The sequence below is a fragment of the Gambusia affinis genome, linkage group LG04 (assembly GCF_019740435.1).
Source record: "Gambusia affinis linkage group LG04, SWU_Gaff_1.0, whole genome shotgun sequence".
Lineage (NCBI taxonomy): Eukaryota > Metazoa > Chordata > Actinopteri > Cyprinodontiformes > Poeciliidae > Gambusia > Gambusia affinis.
The window spans coordinates 855,295-880,000 of NC_057871.1; the positions used below are offsets into that span (position 1 = coordinate 855,295).

A 24,706-nucleotide genomic window follows, 5' to 3' on the forward strand; every position below is an offset into this window, starting at 1 on the left:
CACATCTTTTTATCAAAATATGCAGATTTAAAACACATAGCGCCTCAATGAATCTCATGACTTCATCAAAATGTTATTGAATTCTCTGCAGAAATCTGCTCTGTGTGTTCAGTGCAGAGTTGAAGTGTTTTCTTTCTCAGTGCAGAGAGCAGTTCTGCTGCTGGGCTGATCTTCCACAGAGGAAATATTTTAGCTCCACCCTCAGATTGTGTTCCAGTAAACAAACTCTGTTGTTGCCAGAGTTTGTTTTCCACGTCCAGCAGAACAAGATCTGTCTGCAGGTAGGAGCGTCTGATGCAGTTTACTGAGGAATGAATGTGTGTGACATACGGTGCTGTGATAAATGTTCTGTGTGTAAAGTTGGACCCGGTTCTGTTGTTTCTGCAGTTTGTTTTCAGAGCTGTCAGTTTGCCAGGAGTTCAGCTGTCAGCTGATCCGGTTTGCTGAACTCAGAACTCACAGCTGCAGCTGCTGGTTTTGCATTCATGCAAACAAAAACAACATAATCCCAGATTTGAACATTTGATGGAAGAATTATTGATGATTTAATGTTTTTGATGTTTTGAGCTGCAGAAATGAGTTTCTCAATCTGTGGTTTAAGTTTATGTTCCTGGTTTTACTTCCTTGTTTACAGTAGGTGGTTCTGCTGTGGAACAACAAGTTGGACTTCAGACTTTGTTTTTCCTCTTTGCTGAATGAACCTCTTGTTGTTGCTGAGCTGCTCTGGGATTAGTTCAAACCTGCATGAGAGAGTCTCATTGTTCCAGCCATGGAGAAATGAGATCAGTCATTACTCCCTTCAGAAGGTTTTATTTTTACATGTTGCTCTGTTGCTCTGTTGCCTGTTGCCTGTTGCCTGTTTTCAGGTTTAAATTCGTGTTTCTACCTGCAGGTTGTCTGACAGGTTGGACAGTTTTTATCAGGTGATTCTGCTTCTCATGCTGTTTGCAGAGTTCTGTTAAACTCTTCTCAGCTTTTTCTGAATTTATCTTATGCATAAAGATAAATTCATAATTTATCTTAATGATGGAAATATATTAATGTTTGTGAAGTTTTATGTCTCTGATTTTTCTTTGATCTCATTGATTCTGTCTTGGAAAACAGGAAATTTATTTTCTTCCACTATCATTTTCTCATTACTGTCAGAGTTTGTTTATGCACTAGAGAAAAAAATCCTTCCACCAGGTGGCGCTATTGTCACTGAATGTTCGTGCAGGAGATGCATAAAGAACCGTTCATGTTTTTTCACTGGAACATAAAGGAAGTCATAATTACCACCAAGTACTGTTCTTTATTTTTCTTCTTAATTAATAATAATATAATATTATTAATAGTAAATCAGATTAAATCCTGGGTGAAGTGAGTCATGTTGAGAAGAATCTGCTTCAGTTGGTATTAAAGGTGTTTCATGTGGAAATTTAACAGACTCAGAAAAATCTGCAGTTCTTCCATCCTCACCATAAAAACATCTTTTTACAAAGATACAATCAATACTCTGAGTGACGTTGAGCTTTACCTGCTGGGAGAAGATTAAGTTGTTTTCTCAAATACCTGCTGACTAACAACGTTAAAGAAATTTCACTAAAGCTTCAGATGTTCAGCTGTTAACAGCTTCATGCAGAAACTGTAGGGGAATATTATTATATTAATAGTTAAAAGTTATGTTAATTGGTTGGTTTGTACTAAAATATGTTTTAACCTAAAAGAAATGTATTGAGTCAAATAGACTGGGTCAATCTGACCTAGAAGTCAGGAAGGAATTCAGATTTGGAGAGATGTGGAATAACAATCACTAAAGAGAGGAAATACTTTCATGGAGTTGCTATTTGCGTAGGAAATCTGGCCGTTAAAGGTCAATTCAAACTAAACTCTCTTCCCTTTGCTTCTGTTGCGAAGCACAAGGTTGGACGAATATGGCTTGGAAAGCAAACTGTTAAGATAAGATAAGAACAACACTTTGTGATAAATTGGCTTATTTGGCACTTTTGAAACGGAGCAGATGTGAAGTCAAAAAGGGTCTGAACATTTCCAAGGAACTTCCATGACACAACCACTGTAAAATGTTCAGACGGAACTCCGTCTGCTCATAGTCGAACGAGAAGAGATTTTTAATGCACATCTGCGGATCTACAACATCATACACATCGTCACAATAATCCAAACTTCTACTTCTGACATCAGGTTATTATAGAGTCCCAGCTCTACTGGTGTGTATTGGGAAGCTTTGACCAATGGCGTTGCTCTCCTCCATTTGCAGAGTCATCTGGCTCCATTTCACAGTGGTTGTGTATTGGAAGTTCCTTGGAAATGTTCAGACCCTTTTTGACCTGGCATTTTTTACTTTAATCTAAATCCCCAAAGAGGCAAAGCAGGTCAAACGAGTTTAAAACATTTTTAAACTCGTTGCTCTTCGTGTTTTTGCTGCTTTTCAGTTCAGATTCATTTTTACAGTGAAGTTTTTCTGCTGAGTCATTTATCCTAAATGTTTCTGTTGTTTTCTCCTCCTGAGTCCTCAGAGGTTCAAATCAAAATGGCTGCAGCCGGTGATGCTAACCTGCCACATGCTAATGCTAACAGGCTATCAGTAAACTGATCGTCTGTTTATCAGATCTGCTTCTGACTAAAATCCTTTTCCTGTTTGATTTAAAGGTTTTCTTGTTTTGATCATTGAAACTAATTTCAGTTTTTCTTTTTTAAGAGAAGCAGAAAATTGATGCAGAAACAATTTAGGAGTATTGTTCCTGATGTTTTATTGTCATTTTATTAATGAGCTACAAGGAGCAAAAAAGAAACTATGTAAAATTTAAACTAAGAGGAAAACATTGAGGAATGATGTTGCATCATGTTCATAATTTATCCTGTTTGTTTTTTTCTGTTCCTCGGTTTGTTTTCATGCTTTTTAATTTGTGCTGTAGAAAACTTTTCAATTTTCAATGAATGTAAATTGTTCTTCCATCTGATATATATTAGCATTAGAGTCTTTTATTTTTTAATTCTGTTAAAAATCTGTCAGGAGTAATTATTCCAGTCAGGGTCATTTTTAAATCATATCTGAAACATCTCTGTGTTTCAGTATTAATAGTTTCCTAGTGAAATAATCTGAGGAGAATGTGACAGCGCTCACTGCTCCTCTGGGATTAAACCGTCTCCTTGGCAACGACAAACCGTAACAGCTCAGAGGTTGGGATGGTGTGGCTCTGAGTTCAGTCAGAAATGAACTACATGAAGGTTTTCACTGCCAGCCGATGTTCTGGTTTGACCCGGAGGAGATCAGGAGACAGAATCACTTCTGAACTGAAACGTTATTAAAAGTTAAAGATGTTTCTGAGAAGTTAAACCTGAGGGACAGGAAGTGATGCAACATCTTCTAATCATGTGAAATACAGGAAAAGGGTTTTATGTTTTTTGTTAAAATGTTTGATATCAAAATATTTTAGTTACAATTCAGACATTTTACATTAAAACCAAACCTGGGTGAGTTTTTATTGACAGATTTAATAACCATCACCAATGACCAGGTTAGTGTTTTCATCTATAAATGAAATTAATCTGCAGAAACATATTTATAAACTACAAAGTGAGTTAATTAAACAGACTGATGAGCAGCTCTAACACTGTAACGGAAACTTCTGATCATTAAAGCTCGACTCGACCCGGTCCGCTCGACCCAGAACACATCAGAACCAGAGGAGACGAAGGAGGTAATCCAGGACGTAATCTGACTGTAATCATGTCTGACCCGTTACGGTTCTGGTGGTTCTGCTTCCTGGACTTTCTCTGAATAACTGGAGGAAGGATTTCCCATCCTCTGAAATGTGAAAGTTTCCTTTTCCTCTGCAGCTGCAGCGTTTCCTCTCCTTAACCTTCTGGAAATGACTGAGGCGTTTTACGTCTGGTTGTGTCTGGAGTTCCTCAAACTGTAAATCTGGAGACCAAAACATGAAAGTTGGAGGAATGTAGAGTTTTCTCACCAAAACTCAAGTTTTCTGTTTTTCATGTGGACAAATTCTGCCACAAACGGTCGTCTCCACAGGAGCAACAGCAGCCATTTTGTTTGCTTTTCATTGTTTCTCAGCTTTAAACCCAGAACTGTCTGCAGCTCATCGGAGACGTGTCCAGGTCAGACTGGTTTTAACTGGGTCAGGGCTGAAATACCTGGAAACCGTCCAGCTCTTACTGGATTCTCCTGGATGCTGCTGACTGTTGGAGCCGTTTCATTCCTGTTGGAGCCGTTTCATTCCTGTGGTGTTACAGAAACTCTCACTAACAGTCTGAAGTCGTGCAGAAAAACATTTCTGCTCCTCTGTTCATATAGTGACACATTTATTCATAAGAACTGATTGTTTCAAATGGGGAGGATAAATAATGTGCATCATAGAATAGTTTTATAAATTACTTATTTATTTTCCAATGTACCTGGTTTTTATCAACAGAAGTTTATTTACACGTAAGTTATCAAATGATCAGGAGACTCGTTGTTGACGCTGAAGGTCTGCTGGCCCACTTGGGCCGGGCTTCCTGCTACGTCCATATAAGGGCAGGAGCCACACATGGCTGAGGGGTGAAGTCACAGCAGCAGATTCATCTACATTAGTTCAGGCTGGCCTTTTTTAAATATGTAGTATTTTTAGTGCTGCTGTTTTTCACAAGTTAACAGTTCAGAGAAAAACAAGAAGGAATTTAATGAATCACAGTTTCCATTTTCTGCTTCCTGTTTATGAATCTTTTAGGATAATTGGAACTGAGGCTGAATGTTAACAAGGAGGAACTCTAAGGATGTTAAATCTAAAGAAATTAGATGTTCAAGGTTTTTAAACTCTGATTTTTCTCTAGATTTTAAACTGATTAAGAAACTCAATATTATTGTTGCTAAATCTGTCCTCCATTTTTCCCTCTTCTTGACCTCATATGGAGATGAAATAAAACTTTAGGATTTCCCACTCTAGACTAGAACTCATTCAGCTTTTATGATGAATAAATTTTGGTCGTTTCTTTTGTTTCATGTCAGTAGTTCTGCTCCCAGACATTAATATGCAAATCATTTTGCTCTTTCAATTTAGCTTAATTTATAAAGCATTTATGAGAGCAAACAGGAACAAACTATCCTGAAATAACACTGAATTCATTAAAATGACCATGTAAAATTAGACACAGCATATACTGTAAATAAATATGATTTTCCAAAACATCAAACCAAACAAATGTGAAGTATACAGTGAGATATATATATATATATATATATATATATATATATATACGATATGATCTAAAGTTTCACTTCATCACAACTGAATCCAAACTTACAGACTATTTAAAAGCAGATAAAACTCTAATAGACTAAAATTACCATCAAGTGATGTCAAAGGTCAGAGCAAAGAAATTAGTTTTATTATTAGCATTCAGCCAGTGGAGACAAGCTAACAAACACATTAAACCCTGTGCAGCAGGTTAAATCCCTCCAGAGGGTTTATCTCGTAAAGTGCAGAAATAAAGAAAGGTGGCGACTAAAACATGGATTACAGTCTCAAAGTGCTTCAGACAGAATTTTAGCCAAATACCTGAAAATATGAAAGCTTTCTGTGATAAGTGTCTAATCTGAGTGTATTAAAGCAGAGCTGCTGTTGGTGAAAGGTTGAACTGTTTACTGACCCACCGTGTCATTTCTGTTTCACATTGAGAATAAAAACAGGTCAGTCTGTCAGTAAACTTATCATTTCTGACAGAGAGAGAAATATACACGAAAATAAACTGTTCCAATGCTAAGCTAACTGTAACTTCCACTTCAGTCTCGTAGAAATTATTATCCAATATTCAACATTAACAACCTGCTGTAGTTTTCTCTCTGTAAACACGACGGCAGCAGTTCTGGACACGTATAAAGCATCTCGCCCACATCTCCCTGCACACTGGCCAATCCAAAAGATTCATGTCAGGAACCCTTCGTGCACAGATTTCAGAAGAGTTGTGTGAGGGCAGGATGGAACCATCTGTATGGAGGTCAGCAAAGGCATCAGAGTTGATGGATATTGGAGATCCCGAGCCAAGTCACCTTCCAAACCTGGCAACCTTAGGAAAAGCCAAGCAGGAGAGAAAAGATTTGGAGTTAGGCGACAAAGACCCTGTTCTATCTTTGCAGTTATTAAAGTATAGCACACCCAACAGTGGCAGTATAAGAGATATTGGTCTGGATAAATTCTTTTGTCACTATTGGAGTCAAACTCAGATACATGTTTATAAGGCACTGACCAAAAAATGTCCCTCAGTAGTTTGCTTTGATGCAACTGGTTCAGTTGTCAGAAAACTGGCAAGACCAAATGGTACATCTGGCCACATCTTCTTATACCAAGGTGTTCTGAAGGGAGACAACTGTTCAGTCCCAGTTGTACAAATGCTATCAGAAAGGCATGACATCAACGCTATTGCAACATGGCTGACAGAATGGCTTCGTGCAGGCGCAGCTGTACCAAAAGAAGCTGTGAGTGACTTTTCCCTGGCTATTCTTGGTGCTCTGGTGAAGGCCTTCACTCCTTGTCCTAACCTGAAATCATACATTGATGAATGCTTCCATGTGCTACTTGGGAACCAGTCTGCAAAACTTCCTCCCTGTTATATCAGGGTTGATGTTGCCCACTGCATAAAGATGGTCTGCCAGTGGGACTGCCTGAAAAACAAGTCACACCGTGTCAAAGACTTCTTTGTCAGGGGAATAGCAAAGCTTCTTCAGGCACAAAGCTTGGACCATGCAAAGCAGCTAATACATGCCATCACTGTCGTGGCTCTCAGTGAGGCAGAAGGTGATGACAGTTCTGGAACCCCTCTTGAATCAGAGAGGTGCAAAAAATACCTGAAAACCCAGATTGCAGAAGACTCCATCATAATTCCAGATGAAGACACAAAGGAAGTTCATCAAGTGGATCCATGTAATGACATCCAGACTGACCTACGAGACTGGGTGTCAAACATTTGTGAGGAGAGCAGGACACATGCTGCAGCCAATGGGGATAGGGATAACATTCATTTCCTCCCTGAGATTGTGCCACACATTAGATCAGTGTTTCTCAACCCTGGTCCTCAAGCCACACTGCCCTGCATGTTTTAGGTATTTCCTTGCTTCAGTGCAGCTGATTTCAATTGATGACTGATTAACAGGTTGAATCAGGTACATTAAAGCAGGGAAACCTCTAAAACATGTAGGACAGGGTGCCTTGAGGACCAGGGTTGGGAAACACTGCATTATAAGACTTGCAAGTTACTTACCACTGTGGACAGGAATAATGGTTCCCCTCTTCAAAAGCACCAGTCTCACAGCAAGCTCTGCCAATGTTGAAGCCAAATTCAAAAATGTAAAACATGGCCTGTTCAAACATGAGAACTTGCCCATTCGAGTGGATCGCTTCATTTCTTGGCACCTTTCCTTCATCGAAGGAAATATGCGGATTTGCTCTGCCAAAGCAAAAAGAGAGGAGGAACAACTAACATCAGCAGACGTTGCAGAAGCTAATCCTGCGTCAGTAATTACACACAATGCTGAAGAAAAAACAAAAATGGATTCTAGCGATTTAATGGAATCTGATCCCGCCAGAAACCTTTCCACAGCAGATGAAAACGTGGTTGAAAACTGGAGAGGACAAATTCTTCCACCCAAAAAGAGGAAGAGGACTTCATACTTGAGTTCCTGCACTGAATGGCTCCATGCAGATTCATCATCTGGGACCAAAAGAGTGAAAGTAGGACTATTAAAAAATGGAAACATGCATCAGCCTGTTAAAGTTGGTAAACTGTCAATCTCTGTGTTAAACAGCCTTCGATGCCTTTTGTCAGTGCTTATGCTGTACTTTCTGTGACAGCTCTGCATTTCAAAATGTTGTCATGAATAACAGTGACAACCCTCTCCTGCAGCTGGTGAAGTCCATTACTACAGATGGTGTGAACCCAAGGACATACTTCCAGAGGGCAGATCTGCTTAGTTCAATGTTTGCAAAAACACAGTTAAGGTCTGGCACTCACCAAATCGATGCACAGTGCAATATTGCCACTGTTATTGGGAAGACAATGAGAAATGTGTCAAGGGTTTAGCTCTCAAAACACTGCTCTTCACAATACTGCCACCTAAACAAAGGAATGACCAGGGAAGTACCATTTGTTTCACCAGACATTTCTGTCCTGAAGAATTCTGGTATGGCTCAGCTTCACACTTCCATAGAAAAATGACTCTTCCTTCCACAGTCTCCCTGCCTCAGACCACTGCAGAATGAATCAGAATGTCCAGCAGAATTAAAAACAGGAGCCAGCACTTCAGGAAATGCTCTCTGTGCAGGAACCGTTACTCACAACTACAATATCGGAGAAATAGCATGGATTGACACAGACCTTCCAAATTCAACTGAATTTGCTTTGAGTGAATTTCCCTCCACTATGGTTCTGCAAGGAAAAAAATTTACTTTGAGAGCAGTCGTCGCTTTCAGGGGAAGCTTGACCAAAGATGGACTGGGACATTACACTGCATACTGCCGGAGAGCTCCATTTGTGTGGGAGCTTTTTGATTACCTGGCAAATGTTGTGAAGACAGTGTCTGAAAAGAAGAAAATACTGCCACATGCAGTGTTATACACAGCAGATCTGTGAGGGGGGGGAAAAGGGCGAGAAAGTTTGAAGACCAGACCAAAGGCAAAAAGTTTCATGCCATGTTTACATACTCCTGACCAGAATTTATTTTTTTCCTTTTTGCAAGTTATTATGGAAGCCCATTTCCACCATGAAGGAAAAAATAAAAGACCAACAGGAAGTCATAATCATGAGATTCGAAATTATGACTTTCACAGTAGAAATTATGACTTTGAATTTCAAAATTATGACAAGTTATAACTTTGACTTTAAAAGTTGAAATTATGACTTCAAGTTGGTCTTATTTTTTCTTTAATGGCAGAAATGGGCTTCCGTATTATGACAAATGTTCCATATTTTGACTTTCAACAGTTTTGAGCTCTGCCTAAATCTCAAATGAAAGGAGTTTTCTACTCAAGACAGGAGAAATTTCAGATTATGAAGGCACTGTTTGTTGTTGTTTAAATTGTTAAAGTTCATTGTTCAAATCAACACAGTTTCTTATTTGACTGTATAATTAAATTGCATTTTCAAAACAGTGACTTTCATGGTTCATTACTTCTCAATTAGGATAGAAACCCTTTGCCTCACACTACAGATATTTGGGTGTGTCAATAGCAAACCAAGAGGCACATGCAACTTCATAAAAAAACAAAAAGACAATTACCAGAAATATTGTCTTACTCTAACTGTATACACGATTTATAATACCTTTTCTACCAAAACATAGCAACATCAATTGCATAAAAACGACACAGAAAACAAGACTTACATGACAGGAATGTGCTGGAAGACGAAGAACTAAAACAGAAAGTACAGCCTACAGCAGGTGACATTAATTGTCCCCTAATTGGGTATAATTAGGGGATAATTATACCCAGTCGATCACATTCAGACGTAATCAGCTGAATCTTAAACTCTGAAAGCGCCAAATAAAGTAAAATCAAATCTAGTCATTTGTATAATATAATCCTTGGGTGACATTGTGGTCCATCTTACATACCAGTTGGTGGTGGCGACATAATAGCGGTAAAGCAAAAAATTTCTTGTTTGGAGCAAAATGGGGGCGGATGACGTCATCGGCCAAAATTATAACTTTTAATATCTCAAAGACGAAAGCTGCACAAACGAAAATTTCAACGGCACAAACCTGCACAAACGGAGCACTAACGAACTAGCGCACTTTGGTTTGTTTTGGAGCATATGGGGGGATGGTGAACTCTAGATGACCTAAAAAATAATTTTTAATATCTCAGAAACCAAAACTGCACAAACGAAAATTTTAACGGCACAAACCTGCACAAACGGAGCACTAACCATTCAGACTATTTGCTGAATTTTTTGACGTGGGTGGGGTGTCAGCTTCACACAGCTGTCTCATGGAGCTCTCCTCCCACTCGCAAGGTCCTTCTCGCGAGCGCTTGCAGAGTGTAGCTGAGTCAGTGATATGTTATGGAAAGAAGGATTGTTAATTAAAATAAAACAAATGGGGATAAGAGGCAGAATATATAGATGGATTAAAATTTTTTTAACGGAAAGAAATATAAAAGTAAAGGTAGGTGGCGAATTAAGTTCAAGGGATCAAATCGAAAATGGCACTCCCCAAGGTAGTATAATAAGTCCTATGCTATTTATTATAATGATTAATGATATTTTTAATAATATAGATAAATCTTTTGGTGTTTCATTATTTGCAGATGATGGCCTTATTTGGAAGAGGGGAAGAAATATTGAATTTGTAAATAGGAAACTACAAGAGGCGTTACATAGTGTAGAAGCTTGGGCTTTAGAATGGGGATTTAGAATCTCAATATCTAAATCTAAAGTTGTTGTTTTTACTAATAGAAAGTTAAATATTATTACAAATCTCAAATTATATGAGAATGTTATTGAAAGGATAGATCAAATAAAATATTTAGGTTTCTGGTTTGATAAAAAACTTACATGGAAGACTCATGTTAATAAAATAGTTGGAAAAAGTAAAAAAATCTTAAATATAATGAGGTGTTTAAGAGGAAAAGAATGGGGAGCTGATAGGAAAGCTTTAAAAACAATTTACACTGGTCTAATCAGGTCAGTTTTTGATTATGGATGTATTTTATATAATTCAGCTTCAAATAGTTTACTAAAAACCATAGATAGAATACAATATCAAGCATTAAGACCTGGCATTGCTTCCTTTATCCCACTGTTCCTGCCATTTATTCTTATTGTTGATTTAAATATTAAAATGAGTAAAAATGAGGTTAAAAATATTAGTAAAATGTATATTAAGAATAAATGGCAGGAACAGTGGGATAAAGGAAGCAATGCCAGATTTTATTATAGCATCCAAAGAAAAGTTGGAGAATTTAGGAAATGTAACAGGAATAAAAAAGAAGAGGATATTATATCTAGATTAAGGTTTGGACATACAGGTTTAAACAGTACTCTTAAAATAATTAATAAACATGATACAGGTTTCTGTAGTTATTGTGGGAAATTAGAAACAATACAAAAAATGTTATTTGAATGTAGTAAGTATGTTCGAGAAAGGGAGGAGTTAATTAGAAATTTAAATAGGAATAAAAATATGTTAGATATTAGAAGTTTGCTTCAAAGATCATCGGGGGATGTAGTTTTTAATAGTATTTTTAATTTTCTAAGAAGAACAGGTATTATGGGAAGATTATAGTGATTTTACATCTGATCCATACTCCAGTCTAGAAGGTAGCGATAATGCACCTAAAAGTTGTTTGCCAACCGCCATAAAGAAAAAGAAGAAGAAGAAGAAGAAGAAGTAGCTGAGTCAGTGTCGGCGTGTGTGAGGCTGTGTGTGAAAGTGGGCTGAGTGTCAGACGGTGAAGGTTTTCCTCCGCGGCTCGCATGAATTTCTGGAAGATTCTGCTTCTCTGTGAGTTTTTCGGTTCTTATTTCTGTCTTTGTGAAGTCAGGTTCGGTTCAGATGTTGGCAGGTTCGGTTCAGAGTTTATCCGCATCTTTTCTGAAGAGTTTAGGAGAGCTGCAGGCTGTTGGTGCCGAACCAGAACAGAACCTGTAAGACACTGGAGTCGGATGAAACTTTGGAAAACAAAAGAAACCTTTAAACATCTCCAGTGAGAGAGACGGACTGGTTCCGTTTGGGTCCGTTTGGGTTCTGTTGCATCAGCAGCAGGTCAGACAGATGAAAGCCTGCAGGCGGTTTGTGTCTTAAAACGTGAATTGATCAACAGGAACCGGATTGGGAAGTGATTCAGAATCTGAGAACATTAAATGATAAAACTGATTGAACACGTCCTGCGACAGATGGCGACCTGCCCAGGGTGTACCCCGCCTCTCGCCCGGGACACCAGCAACGCTGTGTAAAGAAAATGGATGGATGGAACTGATTAAACACTGAGATTGTTGATGTTAAAGCTATAGATACATTTTATTGTAATTATAGATAATTCTCAGCAAAGAGGCTCATTTGTCAGATTAATAACAGTTATTAAATAAGCTTCTCATTTAACGCAAATTCTGTAGTAAATATTTTTATTTGTCTGTAATATTCTAACCTCAAACAATATTTAAATTAACTGGAAGCAGAAAGTTATGAGTGGGAATAAATAACCTGCATCATGAATGTCGCATGTTGCACTTTAATCTCATCCTGTTAGAAACGAAGTTGTGCAACAAAACCACAGAAAACAGTGACGGACAATTACTGTAATATTCAACTTCCGGAACGAAACACGTTTTCCTCCATCGTTCTCACATCGAAACTATTACTGGAGCGAGAGACAAAATGTTTCAGAGTGAAATCCACAGAAAGGATGTTTCTAACAGTGATTATCAGATCAGAGGATCGATCACTGATCGGATCGGATCGGATTGGAGTTAAACTCCATCAGGAACCTTTTGAAGCACATTGATAAAACTATGTTACTTAAAATCCTTTTATTTGAGTCTTTTTGTGTTTTCTGCCTCATTTGTCTGATGCCTTGAATAAAGTTGAGGAGTAACAAGTTACATTTACTTGAGTAACTTTTTTGAAAAAAAAAAAAAAAAGTACCTTTAGGAGTATTTTTACTACGCTTTACTTTTTTACTTTTCCTCCAGTAATTTTACTATGAAGTGTCTGAAAAATGTCTGGATTTTCAACCCACTGAATGAAAAACAAACATGTTTTAACCAGAAATTCAGTTTCTGTCCAAGTTTCTTCAGTTTTTCATTGAAAGAAACTAATTTGGAAAATTATTCTTTAGCCTGACTTTACTTTTTGTCATTTATGTGAATTATTGTAATTTTTGTCCTTAAATTATCAAAATTTCCACTTAACTTTATATTTTGGTCAACATGATGATGTAAAAACGAAATGATGGAGGAAACGTTTCACCAAATACTTTTTCACTACATTTGACTTTTAGCTGAGTAACTTTCTGCTGAAACAGAACTGCTCTGAAACATGTTGGGGTTCTGTCCGAGAGACGGAAACGGACGGACTGGTTCTGTGGGCTGACCGGGTTCTGTGGGCTGACCGGGTTCTGTAAGCTGACCGGGTTCTGTGAGCTGACCGGGTTCTGTAAGCTGACCGGGTTCTGTGGGCTGACCGGGTTCTGTAAGCTGACCGGGTTCTGTGAGCTGACCGGGTTCTGTGGGCTGACCGGGTTCTGTGAGCTGACCGGGTTCTGTGGGCTGACCGGGTTCTGTGGGCTGACCGGGTTCTGTGGGCTGACCGGGTTCTGTGGGCTGACCGGGTTCTGTAAGCTGACCGGGTTCTGTGGAGAAAATGTCTCCGTTCCCCAGGATTAACTCATTATATCTATATGAACGTTACTCTGTTTTAATTAGAACCTGATGGAGAATCTGGAGCGTTTAGTTTGTAACTCTGTGATCTGTTTGTGTTTCAGTCGCTGCAGCAGCTGAAGCTGCAGCAGCTGCAGCGACTGCAGCAGCGACTGCAGCAGTGAACCTGACCGGGAAGGTTGGTGATGACGTGACGCTCCACCTGGGACACAGACTGCTGAAACCCGGCGACATGCTGGTCTGGTCCTACGGTCCAGAGACGGGGAAGGAAAATGTTCCCTTCAACATCGACATCGAGAATCAAAGTGGACGGATCCGAAAAGACCAGTTTGAAGTGGATCTGACCACCGGCGCTCTGACCATTAAAAACCTCTCAGCTAAAGACTCGGCAGTCTATCATGGACAGATCATCAATGGCAACGGGACCAAACGAATCTTCAACCTGATGGTGAAGGGTAAGTGTCTCAGTACATACAGGTCTCAGTGGTGCTTTGACTAGGCCAGTCCTTCCACAGCCTTCCTGTAGCTCAGAGAATAGACTTTAAAATATTTCAGTTAGTTTATAAATCACTGATCGGCTTAAAGATCTGCTGCTGTTGGATCAACCTTCAGGCCTCTCAGCTCTTCTGGTTCTGGTTCTGCTCGGCATCAGAACCAGAACCAGACCTGGAGAAGCAGCTTCAGTTTCTCTGCTCCTCAGATCTGGATCAACCTTCCAGAAAGAGCCGAAACACTGACCGCAACTCAGATCAGCAGACGACGAGCTTCACCTCTCATTAACGGGAAAAACATCTGAAACTAAAATAAACTAAACCTGCTCACTGGTCCCAGTTCAACCAGTCGGGTTCAAACCTTCAATTCTCTCATAACAACGTTTTATGGTCGTCTAATCCTCCATGCAAAACATTAAAAACATTTAAAACTCTAAACGTTTTGGAGGATTTTCACTCCTGAACTTTATTATATTATTTAGCTTGTAGATTAAAAATCTCCTAATTTGCATTTGGAAAAAACCAAGAAATGGAAACTTATCATAAAACCCGCTGCTGTTTGCTTCTCAGGGCCTGAACCCATCCAACCCATCCAACCCATCCAACCCATCCAACCCACAGCTGAACCTCAACAACATGCAAACACCTGGATCATTATCTGTGTCGTCGTTCCCATTCTCATTCTCATCCTCATCCTCATCGGTTCCCTCATTGTTTATTTAGTGAAGAAGAAAAAAATATGTGAGTAATAAAAGGTGTTTTATTTTTATCATATTAATATTGTTTTATTGTTTCACTGCATTTGGACAAATGAAACAGATCCAGTTAAATTGTGTTTCTCTGAATCCCCTTAAAGCCGACCAAATAATCCAGCGGTGAGCAGAAATCACTGAGCTAAGCAGCGTTAGCATGTTTCTCCTGCTGTTAGCATGTTGCTCCTGCTGTTAGCATGTTGCTCCTGCTGTTAGCATGTTTCTCCTGCTGTTAGCATGTTGCTCCTGCTGTTAGCATGGAGCCTCTTGATTAAAGTAACAGGAGTTTAAACTGAGCTGCTAAAGAACAAACTGTAACTCCTGATCCAGTCTGAATGTTCTGGATTCACTCCTGAAACTATCAAATTATTGGTGTATTTCAAACTTTAACATTTCACTCTATGTCTGCATTTATGTAAGGCCAAAATAAAAACTTTAAGTATTTAAGTGTTATTGGTTGTTTGGTTCCTCATCCAGATGTTTGGATCTAAGCAGCTTAATTGAATTATTATGATGGGAAAAATCCCTGAGCTGCTTTTACTGCATAAACACAGAATAAACCGACGTCGCCTGAACGCATCATCACTTGTTCAGCTGGATGTTTCTCCTTCATCCTGAATCTGGAAACAGAGAGTTATTTTATCCCCAGTGCAAAGTTTGATTTCATCAGAAGAATCTGTTTAAACACCATTAAACCAAACGTTTCTGATTAATTCATTCATTCATCAATATTCCAAATGATTCATTCACTCATTAACATCATGTCTGACTGGTTACGGTTTTACTTCCTGACCTATCTGACCGATGTTCCTCTCCACAGGCAGCGCTGCTTCAGTCGTCTGATTCCCAGCATCCAACCGTCTCCATTCCTGACCATCGAGCCTCAGCTGATCCAAACTGACTCCTGACAGGAAAACCTCCACATTTCCACTCAACTCTTTTCAGTTCTTCCACCAACGTTTCCTACCAGCAGCAGTGAACGATGCAGACAAACAGAACCTCAACATGTTTACAGTCATTCATTCATTTCTGTTGCTACTGATCGTGGTTCTCATCACTGCGACCCGGTTTATGTTTGTGTCATTGTTTCATGTTTCTATCTGCCAACTTCAACAGTTCAAACACTGAATTTACCTTAATGTGCATTAATACAGTCAGCTAAAGCTAAAGCTAACAGTCTTCACTACCGTTGTTCTCATGGGTTCAGCCAATCAGCACCAAGGAAAATAAATGCTGCTCCATCATTTGCCGCTTCGCAAACACCAGCCAGTAAAGTGAGTTAAGTAGCATTGCAGGTATTTCATCTTCCCAGATCCATTTTCATTAAAATATTTTATTCTATAACAAACTAAACAAAAGTCACATTTCACAGAAAACACTGAACTCTGAATCATTGTGCCTGAGCTTTGATTTTACAGTAAAGACGTATTCTGGGACGTAGGCGATAGCCTCCATGTTTGGAGGCCTTGAGTCCTCAACGCGGCCATCGCGGGTTCGACTCCCGGACCCGACGATATTTGCCGCATGTCTTCACCCCTTTTCTGTCAGCCTACTTTTATATCAGGGACACTAGAGCCCACAAAAGACCCCCTGGAGGGGTAAATAAAGTATTCAGTTCAGTTAGCATTAGCATTGCATCTCGCTTCAAAGCTAAATCCCCTAAAACCTTTTGATGTTTGACGTTAAGAAGCATTTTTCATCTCAGGATCTCATAAGAGAAAAAGGGCGAGCAGGACATTAAAAGATTTAAAAGATCTAACAGCTGATTACCAATCTTTTTAAAGATAACATCAGTGGATAAGATCAGCTTCACATGTAAAAATCAACCGATCACCCATCTCCCCAAATTCAGGAAATTGGCACCGATAAATCGCCTGGCCGATAAATCGGTTCACCCTTAGAAAGAACCAAATATTTGCTTAAACATCTTCATACTTTCTCTAAGTATGTTGCCATGTGCTCTTATTTAATGTTTAAAGTTAAATTATTTTATTTAAAAACAAAATTCTAATTTATTTGAAATGGAGTCAAACATAATTATATGTAATACCTGCAAAAACCTGGACCAGCAGTTTGTTGAGTAAATGTCATTAATGTGAATTTAACCTGAATTAAAAAGATCAAACTGTGTCTGGAGAACTGCTCTTTTTTTCTGTTTATTTATTATTTTAAGTTTTAATCTTCTCAGATGTTTCTCTAACAGTCAATAACCATAATTCAGTCTTTATGGTAATAAAACTCCATCATGGGATTTTCTGCCTCAGTCTGAACTGATTCGGTTTCCTGCTGGTTGTTTCAGAGTGTTGGGGTCCTGGACCTGCAGGGCTGGGCTGCAGGTGTTTGTCCTTTTGCTCCTCCCCTTTGCAGGTGTTGCTGGTCCGTTGAGTATTTAAACCTGGCCGTCTTTACCTTCCGGGTCCATTCTGCCGCTTGAGGTTCTCTGCTGCCTGTCGTCATGGATGGTTTTGTTTCTGTGTCTCTGCTGGTGAGAAAATCTCTGTAAAAATATTGCAGGTCACCGCCGCCTCTCAGTCCTTTATCTGCCGTTAAACGGTGACACTGATTGGTTCTGATGTGCCAGTTTGTGGTTTCGGCACCAAGACATCCTCTGCACAAAGTCCTGATCCAGACTCACTGAGGTCTACTGGTCAGTTATCAGACCACAAAGATTTGAAACAAACACAAAGTCACCAAACCAGCAGCTGCAGCACAGAGGAACTTCATCCATCCATGGCTCTCTGTCTGCATGATGGATCGGCCCCCAGGAGCCCAGCAGAGGGTCAACTGTGTTTCACTCAAGTCCAACTCGTCTTTATTGTCCTCTTGTCGACACTTAAGTGCTGCAAGGCGCTGCGGCCTGGCGCTGCGGCCTGGCGCTGTGGGCGGGGTGCGCCCCAGCTTTCCAGGAGCCGGGGTCTCCATGGTCATGAGCAACGACTTGGCCGGGGGTCGAGTGTTGGTCACTCCAGATGTTACACCTGTCCAGGTGAGCTTGCTCTACACTCCCTGATGTGTTCACATCAGTTACACGCGCAGCACTTAAGTGTCGACAAGAGGACAATAAAGACGAGTTGGACTTGAGTGAAAGACAGTTGACCCTCTGCTGGGCTCCTGGGGGCCGATCCGTCATGCAGACAGAGAGCCATGGATGGACGAAGTTCCTCTGTGCTGCAGCTGCTGGTTTGGTGACTTTGTGTTTGTTTCAAATCTTTGTGGTCTGATAACTGACCAGTAGACCTCAGTGAGTTCTAGCAGGGAGTTCAACCTCCACTTGGTGTTCCTCAGGGCTCAGTGCTGGAGACGCTTCGGTTTATTATACATATAAATATGTTTCATTTAAATGAGCCTCATGCAAAATATCATTTTTGTGCTGATGTAACTGTTTGGTTCTGGTCTCTCATCTAACAGTGTTTTCATTCAAATTCAGTCAACTTTTAATGTTTTACAGACAAATCCCCCCTTCAGCTTAATGCAGTTAAATTAAACATCTGAAAATTGAAACACTGTGATAGTATAAATATTTATGATTTTTAACTTTCTTTGTCACCTGGTGAAGAAGCTGAGAAAAAAACTGGGATTATTCATTTCAGGATCAGATCCTGTCTGTCTTTTATTCTATGTTTATATATCTATATTTTATGTCTGTACTATAGAGACTTTTCAAACATGCACGCTTCTCTTAAATGATTTTATTCGCTGGGTCTAGTTTATCATGGATCTTTCCAATTTATAAACAGTTTACAGCGATGTGTGAAAGGTGCATTTTACAGCCGGGCTGGATGGAGGCTTGGCCACTTTTATTCCATCATTAGTATATTTTTCTGTATGAGGTCACAACAGGACTTCTTCCTTCACGTTTGTTGGCCTACAGGAAGAATATTCTCTTCGATGTGAATTTATTCTTATTTTCGGTGCATTAAGTCTGAACTGAACGTAAAAATCTTTTCTGTTTGTCCCCATCGTCTTGACACAGTAATGAACTTAAAGCTGATGTATGTCTCCAAATGTTTTTAGATTCTTACTGATGTTGAGAAAGAATCATATCTGTCAATAACTGAGGAACCTTTTAATTCATTTATGGTTCACAGTGTGAACTTTTTCTGTGTTGCTGTGAATGTTGCGTAATGTTCTGTCCTGCTGGCAGCCTTGGCCAGGTTTCTCTTCTGAAAGAGGGTTTTTAATCTCAATGGGATTTTCCTGGTGAAATAAAGGTTAATAATAATGATAATAATAATAATGATAGTTTCTGTCTCTGATCCTGGTGTTGTGACTGTAGAAACGGATCCATCTCATTCTGGATCCATCCCATCCGGATGATATTATGAAAAGTTCTGGTTCTGTAGACACTCCCCAACACACGGACTGTTGCCCCTGGCAACGCCTTAACGCACACAGCCCATCCAGCTAAACAAGCATGGCAGTAGTTAGTAGTTAGCCTCTACTACACTAGTGAAGGATAAATGCTAACTAAAAGTGTTCAGGCATATCATTATGACCACCTGCCTCATCGTGCAGCCTGATCATGACCCAGTTTCTGGCTCTTTCTCTGGACCGCTGCAGATGAGACCAAAGTCTGTTTTTTTCTTCTTTCAAACATTAATATTCCCAACTTTAAGGCACGGATTCTAAGGAGCTGATGTGTAGAACAACCGACAAATTGCTGCATTAATCATCTGTGAAGTTAAAAACACTACAATGAAAATGAGTCAGCATTTCAGAAAGTCGCCTGATGTGAGCTCCTTCCTTTAGAGGGACTGCGACAGACCAGTGTTCAGCAGCTGGTCTGTCGCAGTGCGCTTCAGTCACTCGGTGCCTTCCCCCATCATGTCTCCTATCTGCTCAGGGATTTTCGCCATTCTTCTCGGTGAGTGCTCACCTCTTTACGGCTTCGTCCTGGTCGGACTCAGACTGCGCCTTTAGCTGCCATGCTTTGAAGGTTTAGACATGGAGTCGAGCAGGGCGCCTATGTCTGGTCCCGCCAGACATTTACACAACTCTGACATGACTGACATCTCTCTGTGTTTCTGCAGACAGAGATAAAACCTACAGCTCAGGTCAATTTGGAGCCTTAGACCAAATCTAAGGCTCCAAATAGTAGCAGTCACCCACAGGTTTACGCACATGCTGCAGCTTCGGGTCGGGATCGTGAACCGGTCCATCTGAAAAAAGGCTTTGACTCTGATCTGCCTAAAAACTAAAGGAGATTTCTGTATTTGTTACCATTTCTAGAACTGTGACGATGTTTTCTTTCTAATGGTGTTGGAATAAAAAAAAGACATTGAGTTCATGTCAGTTTTCTGGTCCGGACCAACAGAGCAGATCATTGAGGCTCAGGTCGAAAATAGTTGCGTGTGTAGCGTAGTTGAATCTGCGTTGTGTCTTTTTGAGAAATAATAGCCGGACAACAGCTGATCTGATGGTACTTTTAATGATCCTGCATTCAAATAGAAAATAGTATTTCAGAACAGGCTTTGTTGTCACAGCGCCTTCTCCCACGGAATCCAAACAGAAAGAGCGCGCGTGTGACTTGTGTAAAATAACACATTTACCTTACAAAATAAAATTAATTGCAACAATAATTAATAACTAAGCCCAAACATGAGCATAATAATCCAAAACAGTACATGAATAAAAAGATAAAAATAAAATAAAATAACCAAAAATAATGAAACATCACATACCTGCATTCAAATAGAAAATAGCATTTCAGAACAGGCTTTGTTGTCACAGTGCTCCACAGCGCCTGTTTAACCATGAACAATACTATTTTCAGCACATGGATGTAGCATTTTCATTAGCAATGTTTCATTAGCATAAGCGCATCAAAATAGCTGCTAACGCAGTTCTATCAGCGTTTAACAGGATTCAAGTGCTCCAAAGCACATTATTTTACAAGAACAATAATCAAATTGTCAATTGTTATCCTTAAAAACATTGATTGAACACAGAAAACAAAACTTCATACCTTCTCCCACGGAATCTGAACAGAAAGAGCGCGACCGAGAGCGTGGGAAAACCCTTAACAAACTATAATGGTATGACCCGTTAACTTGTCTTTTAAAATCCCGAAGTAACACTCAAAACAATAATTTATGAACTCAATATATTCAACAGTAAAGATGATAATTTGCATTTTCATTTGCAACACATTAAATTTTAATAAAAATAATAATTCTGCGACAGGAAGTTACCTGCTGTTCCACAATGGATTTGCCGACTTTTCAAAATAAAAGCTAGAAGTGCTCATATAATTTCCTACCGGAATAGCTTCTCTTTTTACAATCTAGTGTAATAACATCACACTGCTACACGTGTATAATAATAATAATAATAATAATAATAATAACAACAATAATAATAATAATAATAATAATAATAATAATAATAATAATAATAATAATAATAATAATAATAAACTAGGAGAAAAAAAACTATGTAGAAAATTTGGAAAAACTTGCATATTGAACATCTGTTTGTTATGCTGCTCAGATGCATTTAAGCTTTTTGTCTTTTTTTCAATTGTAACCTTTTTATTTAGCATTTTATAAGAGCTCAATAATTTATTATTATTATTATTATTATTATTATTATTATTATTATTATTATTATTATTATTATTATTATTATTATTATTATTATTATTATTATTATTATTATTATTATTATTTTCCTCTTTGCTCTTCCAAAAGACAATCAGCCATCAGCAGCCATAAATATCGATGGCTGCTGATGGTTTTCAGGTTTCTGTTGGCTGTTGAAATTCGTTTTTGTCTGCTAAATAACGAGCACATTAAAATTTATTCATGGTGTTTTTCACTTTGTTTTTAATGCAAAAAGATTGTCATCAGTCTGGCTGGTTATCTGTCCCACTCAGACATTTCTTTCACGCACAATTAGTGGAACATGCAGCAAATATAATCTGCCGCTGCCGCTGCGCTGTAACTTGATGATGCGCTGGAACCGTTAGGTTGTCCTGCTGCACTAAACTGTCAGGATCTGTGTTTTTTTGGGCGTTTATTTTGAGTTCTCTGTGTTCTGAGTCTCCGTGTTTTCCTGTCTCCCCTTGATCATCCCCAGGTGTGTCTCGTTTCTGTGATTCCCTTCTGTGTATTTAATGCCACCTGAGTATCCGTGTCCTGGTCGGGTCCTGGTCGTTGTTTTAGCTGTCTATTCAGTCCTTCATGTCCAGTGCTACCAGTATTGAGCCCTGACTTCCGCTAGCTGTGCTGCCCGGATTGTGGACTGTTTTTTTGGATTCATTTGCACTATTATTTCGCCATTAAAACCATATTACTCGTCTCATCCCAGGTCTGCTGCCTCTCCCTCACCGCTTCCACCACAACTTAGGACATAAACTGGTATTGCTGGAGGATATCTGACATCTATTATTATTATTTTAATGTTCCAACTATTTGACCAGTCGTGATTTTTGTAATATCTATCTATCTATCCTGTAGCTGTATTTTGGACTTGTAATAAGTGGCTGTGTGGACTTTGAGATTTTCCTTCAAGTAAAACAGAAAAGAATAATTTATATTTTTTTATTATCTAATTATATTATCTAATCCTCTTAACAACATTTAGGAGGAAAAAATGATTTGTTGTGTTAAAACATCTTGTACGTATGAGTCTGTGAGTCCTGGAGGTCCACACAAAGCCTAAATGTTGTTGGTCAGTTTACTTTTGTAAATTTGGCAGCTTGGTGCTTTTTCTGTGAGCTAAAATGAGCGGAGCTTGAATCCTTCTGTAGTTTTAAGATCTTGGATCCTGCCAGAACTTTTTACCGTGTGCGGTTCTGGCGGGTCACCGGTTTTTGAGCTCTTTTGTTTGTGTGTGTGTCTGTGTGTGGGCATGTGTGTGTGTGTGTGTGTGTGTGTGTGTGTGTGTGTGTGTGTGTGTGTGTGTGTGTGGGTGTGTGTGTGTGTGGGCGTGTGTGTGTGTGTGTGTGTGTGTGTGTGTGTGTGTGCGTGTGTCTGTGTGTGTTTTGGAGAACTGAAGAGCTGACGGCTCACCCGGTTGGACTGTTAAACCCGCTACTGGTGCTTCACATCAATGATGTGTGGTGGGACGGTGTTCCACCCTCTGCACACCAGGTGTAGCGAGAAGCTTGCCGTTGATTGGTGGGCGGGGCAGATAGCTTTATAGCTGAGCAGTCCCCTGCGAGGTGCGCGTGTCTTCGTTTCCTTTACTATATGTGGCTGCCCAAGTGGCTGTTGTGCTCGATCCACTCATCCAAAATAGTAAGTGACATTTGTACCATCTGGGCTGAGATTGTTGTCGGGTTCTGGTGCAATACCTGCCTTCCGTTTCTGCAGTGTTGCTCGGCTGGTGTTGGCGGCTGCAGTTGGAGGTTGGTGCGGCGAGCGGCTTCCATCCAGCCCTCGCCTGCTGATCCGCTCCCTCCCTGGTCGGCTGTGTCACCACATCTGGGTAAACTACCCGTTGTTTAGAATTTAATTTACCTTACCTGAGTCCAGGGTTAACAAGTTTTCTAGTTTAAGATTGGTTTGGAGTTGCAGCGCTTGGACGCTCTGCTGTCTTGTTTGTTTGTTTGGGCCGCTCTGGACGGAACCTGTTGGTGTTTGGACTGGCTGAACGAGCGGGACACGACTCCTCTGACCCGGTGAAAAGACATTAGAAGTTGGACAACGACAATTTGTTCGATCGTTTGCAGTGGTTGTTTTTTTTTTCTTTACAGTTTGTTTGTTTATTATTTAAATTACTAATTTGCTTGCTTTCCTTTGTTTTGATTTACTAATTTGTTTTTTCTTTTGCATTGCATGTTTTGTCTGTTAATTCATTTTTGGGGAATAATTTGCATCGTCCTTATTTCATTTGATCCCTTTTCTTCCTAGAGACCGAGTAGTGGGCCTGAAGCCATGTTTTTAAAAGAAAGCTGTTTTAATGAAATTATTTAATAAACCATTGTGGACTATTCCATGTTCTGGTGCGTCTTGTTTAAAAAGATCAACCCCTCGGCTGGTCACAGATGTAATGATGACAAAACCTTCAGAAAACTCGCTGTTTTAATACCGTCGGTCTCTTCATTCAGCTGTTCTCGATGCTGCAGGCATTTATCCTCTTTTACATTTTCCAGACTCCAGTTTGGTAAATGGAATAAAATCCATTCCGCCATTTAAATGCTCTGTGTAAAGCTGCCTTCTGCATGTTCCCCACTTACAACTTAATATTTTTCTGATTATTTTCCACCAAATCTCTATGACCGCAGCGGATGTTGCATCGTCCTCCAGGTCAGAGTTCACTGTTCACTTCGGGACAAATTGCAACAAACCCACTGAATTGATTGACAGGCGCCATCATGTCAATTGAACAAGTGCGCGCGTCTGACATTGAAAGTGGGTAACAGAGGTGACGAAACATCCCATGAACCCCCCCCCCACACTAAAATAATGAATCCAGCGCCGCTGCATTTAGATGAAATGTTGGCCTCTTTCATCTGGGAGAAGTTGCATCATTTCCATCAGCCACTGGTCAAAACCTTAAGTTCAGATTAGATTAATAATTTAATGTGAGAAAGAAGAGAGGACAAATGATTTCCTCTGTTTGTTCCTTGAAGGTCAGTCACTGCAGGGGGTGCAAAAATGCTGTGGGGAATTGTTTTCTAGTCAGCATTTTATGTACTTAACAGCTGTTTGTGTCTGAAATGATCAATAACAGAAGAACAGTATTGATTAGCAGTGTTGTACCGGTCTCGAGACTTTTTGATGGTCTCGGCTGCTGAAGACTCTGGATTTTATTTCAAGACCAAAATATCACTAAACTTACATCAAACTGTCCAGTTTATTTGTTAACATGTTTGTTTTGACTGGATGCAAAACGCACCGATTAAAACCCAAGCAACAACGTCTCTGATACCCTGCCCTCCCTCCCCACCTTTCACTCCGACATGCGCAGTGGTTTCCTCTGAGCGGCAGAAGATGTCTGTCTGATCAGTAGTCAGTAACAGACAATATTTATTCGCTGCATAAATCATAAGAAATCTGATGGCGACAGCTAATTCAGCGGCGCTTCACCTTCACTGTTTGGACCACCAATAACTTTTTTCCTCATTTAGAAAAGTAAGCTGCTCCG

The 24,706-nt window shown here is 39.6% G+C and overlaps 3 protein-coding genes across 27 annotated transcripts in view; 2 read left to right on the forward strand and 1 right to left on the reverse strand.

The window, feature by feature from the left end:
• The first annotated feature begins 141 nt into the window (after positions 1–141).
• Positions 142–16,865, forward strand: LOC122828965. Of its 6 annotated transcripts, none has more exons than XM_044113085.1 (5): positions 142–281; positions 13,476–13,826; positions 14,433–14,603; positions 14,719–14,737; positions 15,435–16,865. In XM_044113085.1, the coding sequence occupies exons 2-5, from the start codon at positions 13,604–13,606 to the stop codon at positions 15,520–15,522; spliced, it is 501 nt and encodes a 166-aa protein (XP_043969020.1). In that variant the 5' UTR covers positions 142–281; positions 13,476–13,603; the 3' UTR covers positions 15,523–16,865. The 6 variants fall into 6 exon arrangements, with proteins under 6 accessions (XP_043969020.1, XP_043969014.1, XP_043969018.1 ...); XM_044113079.1 differs by lacking the exon at positions 142–281 and adding an exon at positions 10,821–11,497; XM_044113083.1 differs by lacking the exon at positions 142–281 and adding an exon at positions 10,821–11,497 and having other exon boundaries at positions 14,433–14,617; positions 15,435–15,542.
• LOC122828966 lies at positions 5,781–8,784 on the reverse strand. 18 transcript variants are annotated; one of them, XR_006370303.1, is made up of 8 exons: positions 8,138–8,784; positions 8,008–8,035; positions 7,587–7,707; positions 7,258–7,443; positions 6,845–6,940; positions 6,465–6,538; positions 6,247–6,352; positions 5,799–6,066 (listed from the first exon to the last, which is right to left on the reverse strand). XR_006370303.1 is itself a non-coding variant. In XM_044113086.1 (6 exons), the coding sequence occupies exons 1-6, from the start codon at positions 8,138–8,140 to the stop codon at positions 6,046–6,048; spliced, it is 651 nt and encodes a 216-aa protein (XP_043969021.1). In that variant the 5' UTR covers positions 8,141–8,784; the 3' UTR covers positions 5,797–6,045. The 18 variants fall into 18 exon arrangements, 2 of the variants coding, with proteins under 2 accessions (XP_043969021.1, XP_043969022.1); XR_006370302.1 differs by having other exon boundaries at positions 5,800–6,066; positions 6,845–6,948; XR_006370298.1 differs by having other exon boundaries at positions 5,814–6,066; positions 6,465–6,661.
• An 842-nt stretch (positions 16,866–17,707) lies between the features above and the next one.
• LOC122828961 overlaps positions 17,708–24,706 on the forward strand; it is an 11,613-nt gene continuing 4,614 nt past the window's right edge. The window contains exons 1-2 of one of the 3 annotated variants that reach the window (XM_044113071.1): positions 22,018–22,854; positions 22,930–23,044. In XM_044113071.1, coding sequence (XP_043969006.1) covers positions 22,807–22,854; positions 22,930–23,044 — 163 coding nt within the window. In that variant the 5' untranslated portion in view covers positions 22,018–22,806. Of the gene's footprint in view, positions 19,479–22,012; positions 23,045–24,706 lie in introns of those variants that run through there. The other 2 variants (XM_044113072.1, XM_044113070.1) reach the window with 2 other exon arrangements.

Coding starts and splice junctions, on each gene's coding strand:
- LOC122828966 (XM_044113086.1), bottom strand. Junction 7,444..7,586: donor TTTTCATCTGCTGTGGAAAG/GTTTCTGGCGGG, acceptor TTGCTTTGGCAG/AGCAAATCCGCATATTTCCT. Junction 6,539..7,257: donor CATTATTCCTGTCCACAGTG/GTAAGTAACTTG, acceptor GTATGATTTCAG/GTTAGGACAAGGAGTGAAGG.
- LOC122828965 (XM_044113079.1), top strand. CDS start 11,470: ATGAATTTCTGGAAGATTCTGCTTCTCT. Junction 11,498..13,475: donor CTGGAAGATTCTGCTTCTCT/GTGAGTTTTTCG, acceptor TTTGTGTTTCAG/TCGCTGCAGCAGCTGAAGCT. Junction 13,827..14,432: donor CTTCAACCTGATGGTGAAGG/GTAAGTGTCTCA, acceptor TTTGCTTCTCAG/GGCCTGAACCCATCCAACCC.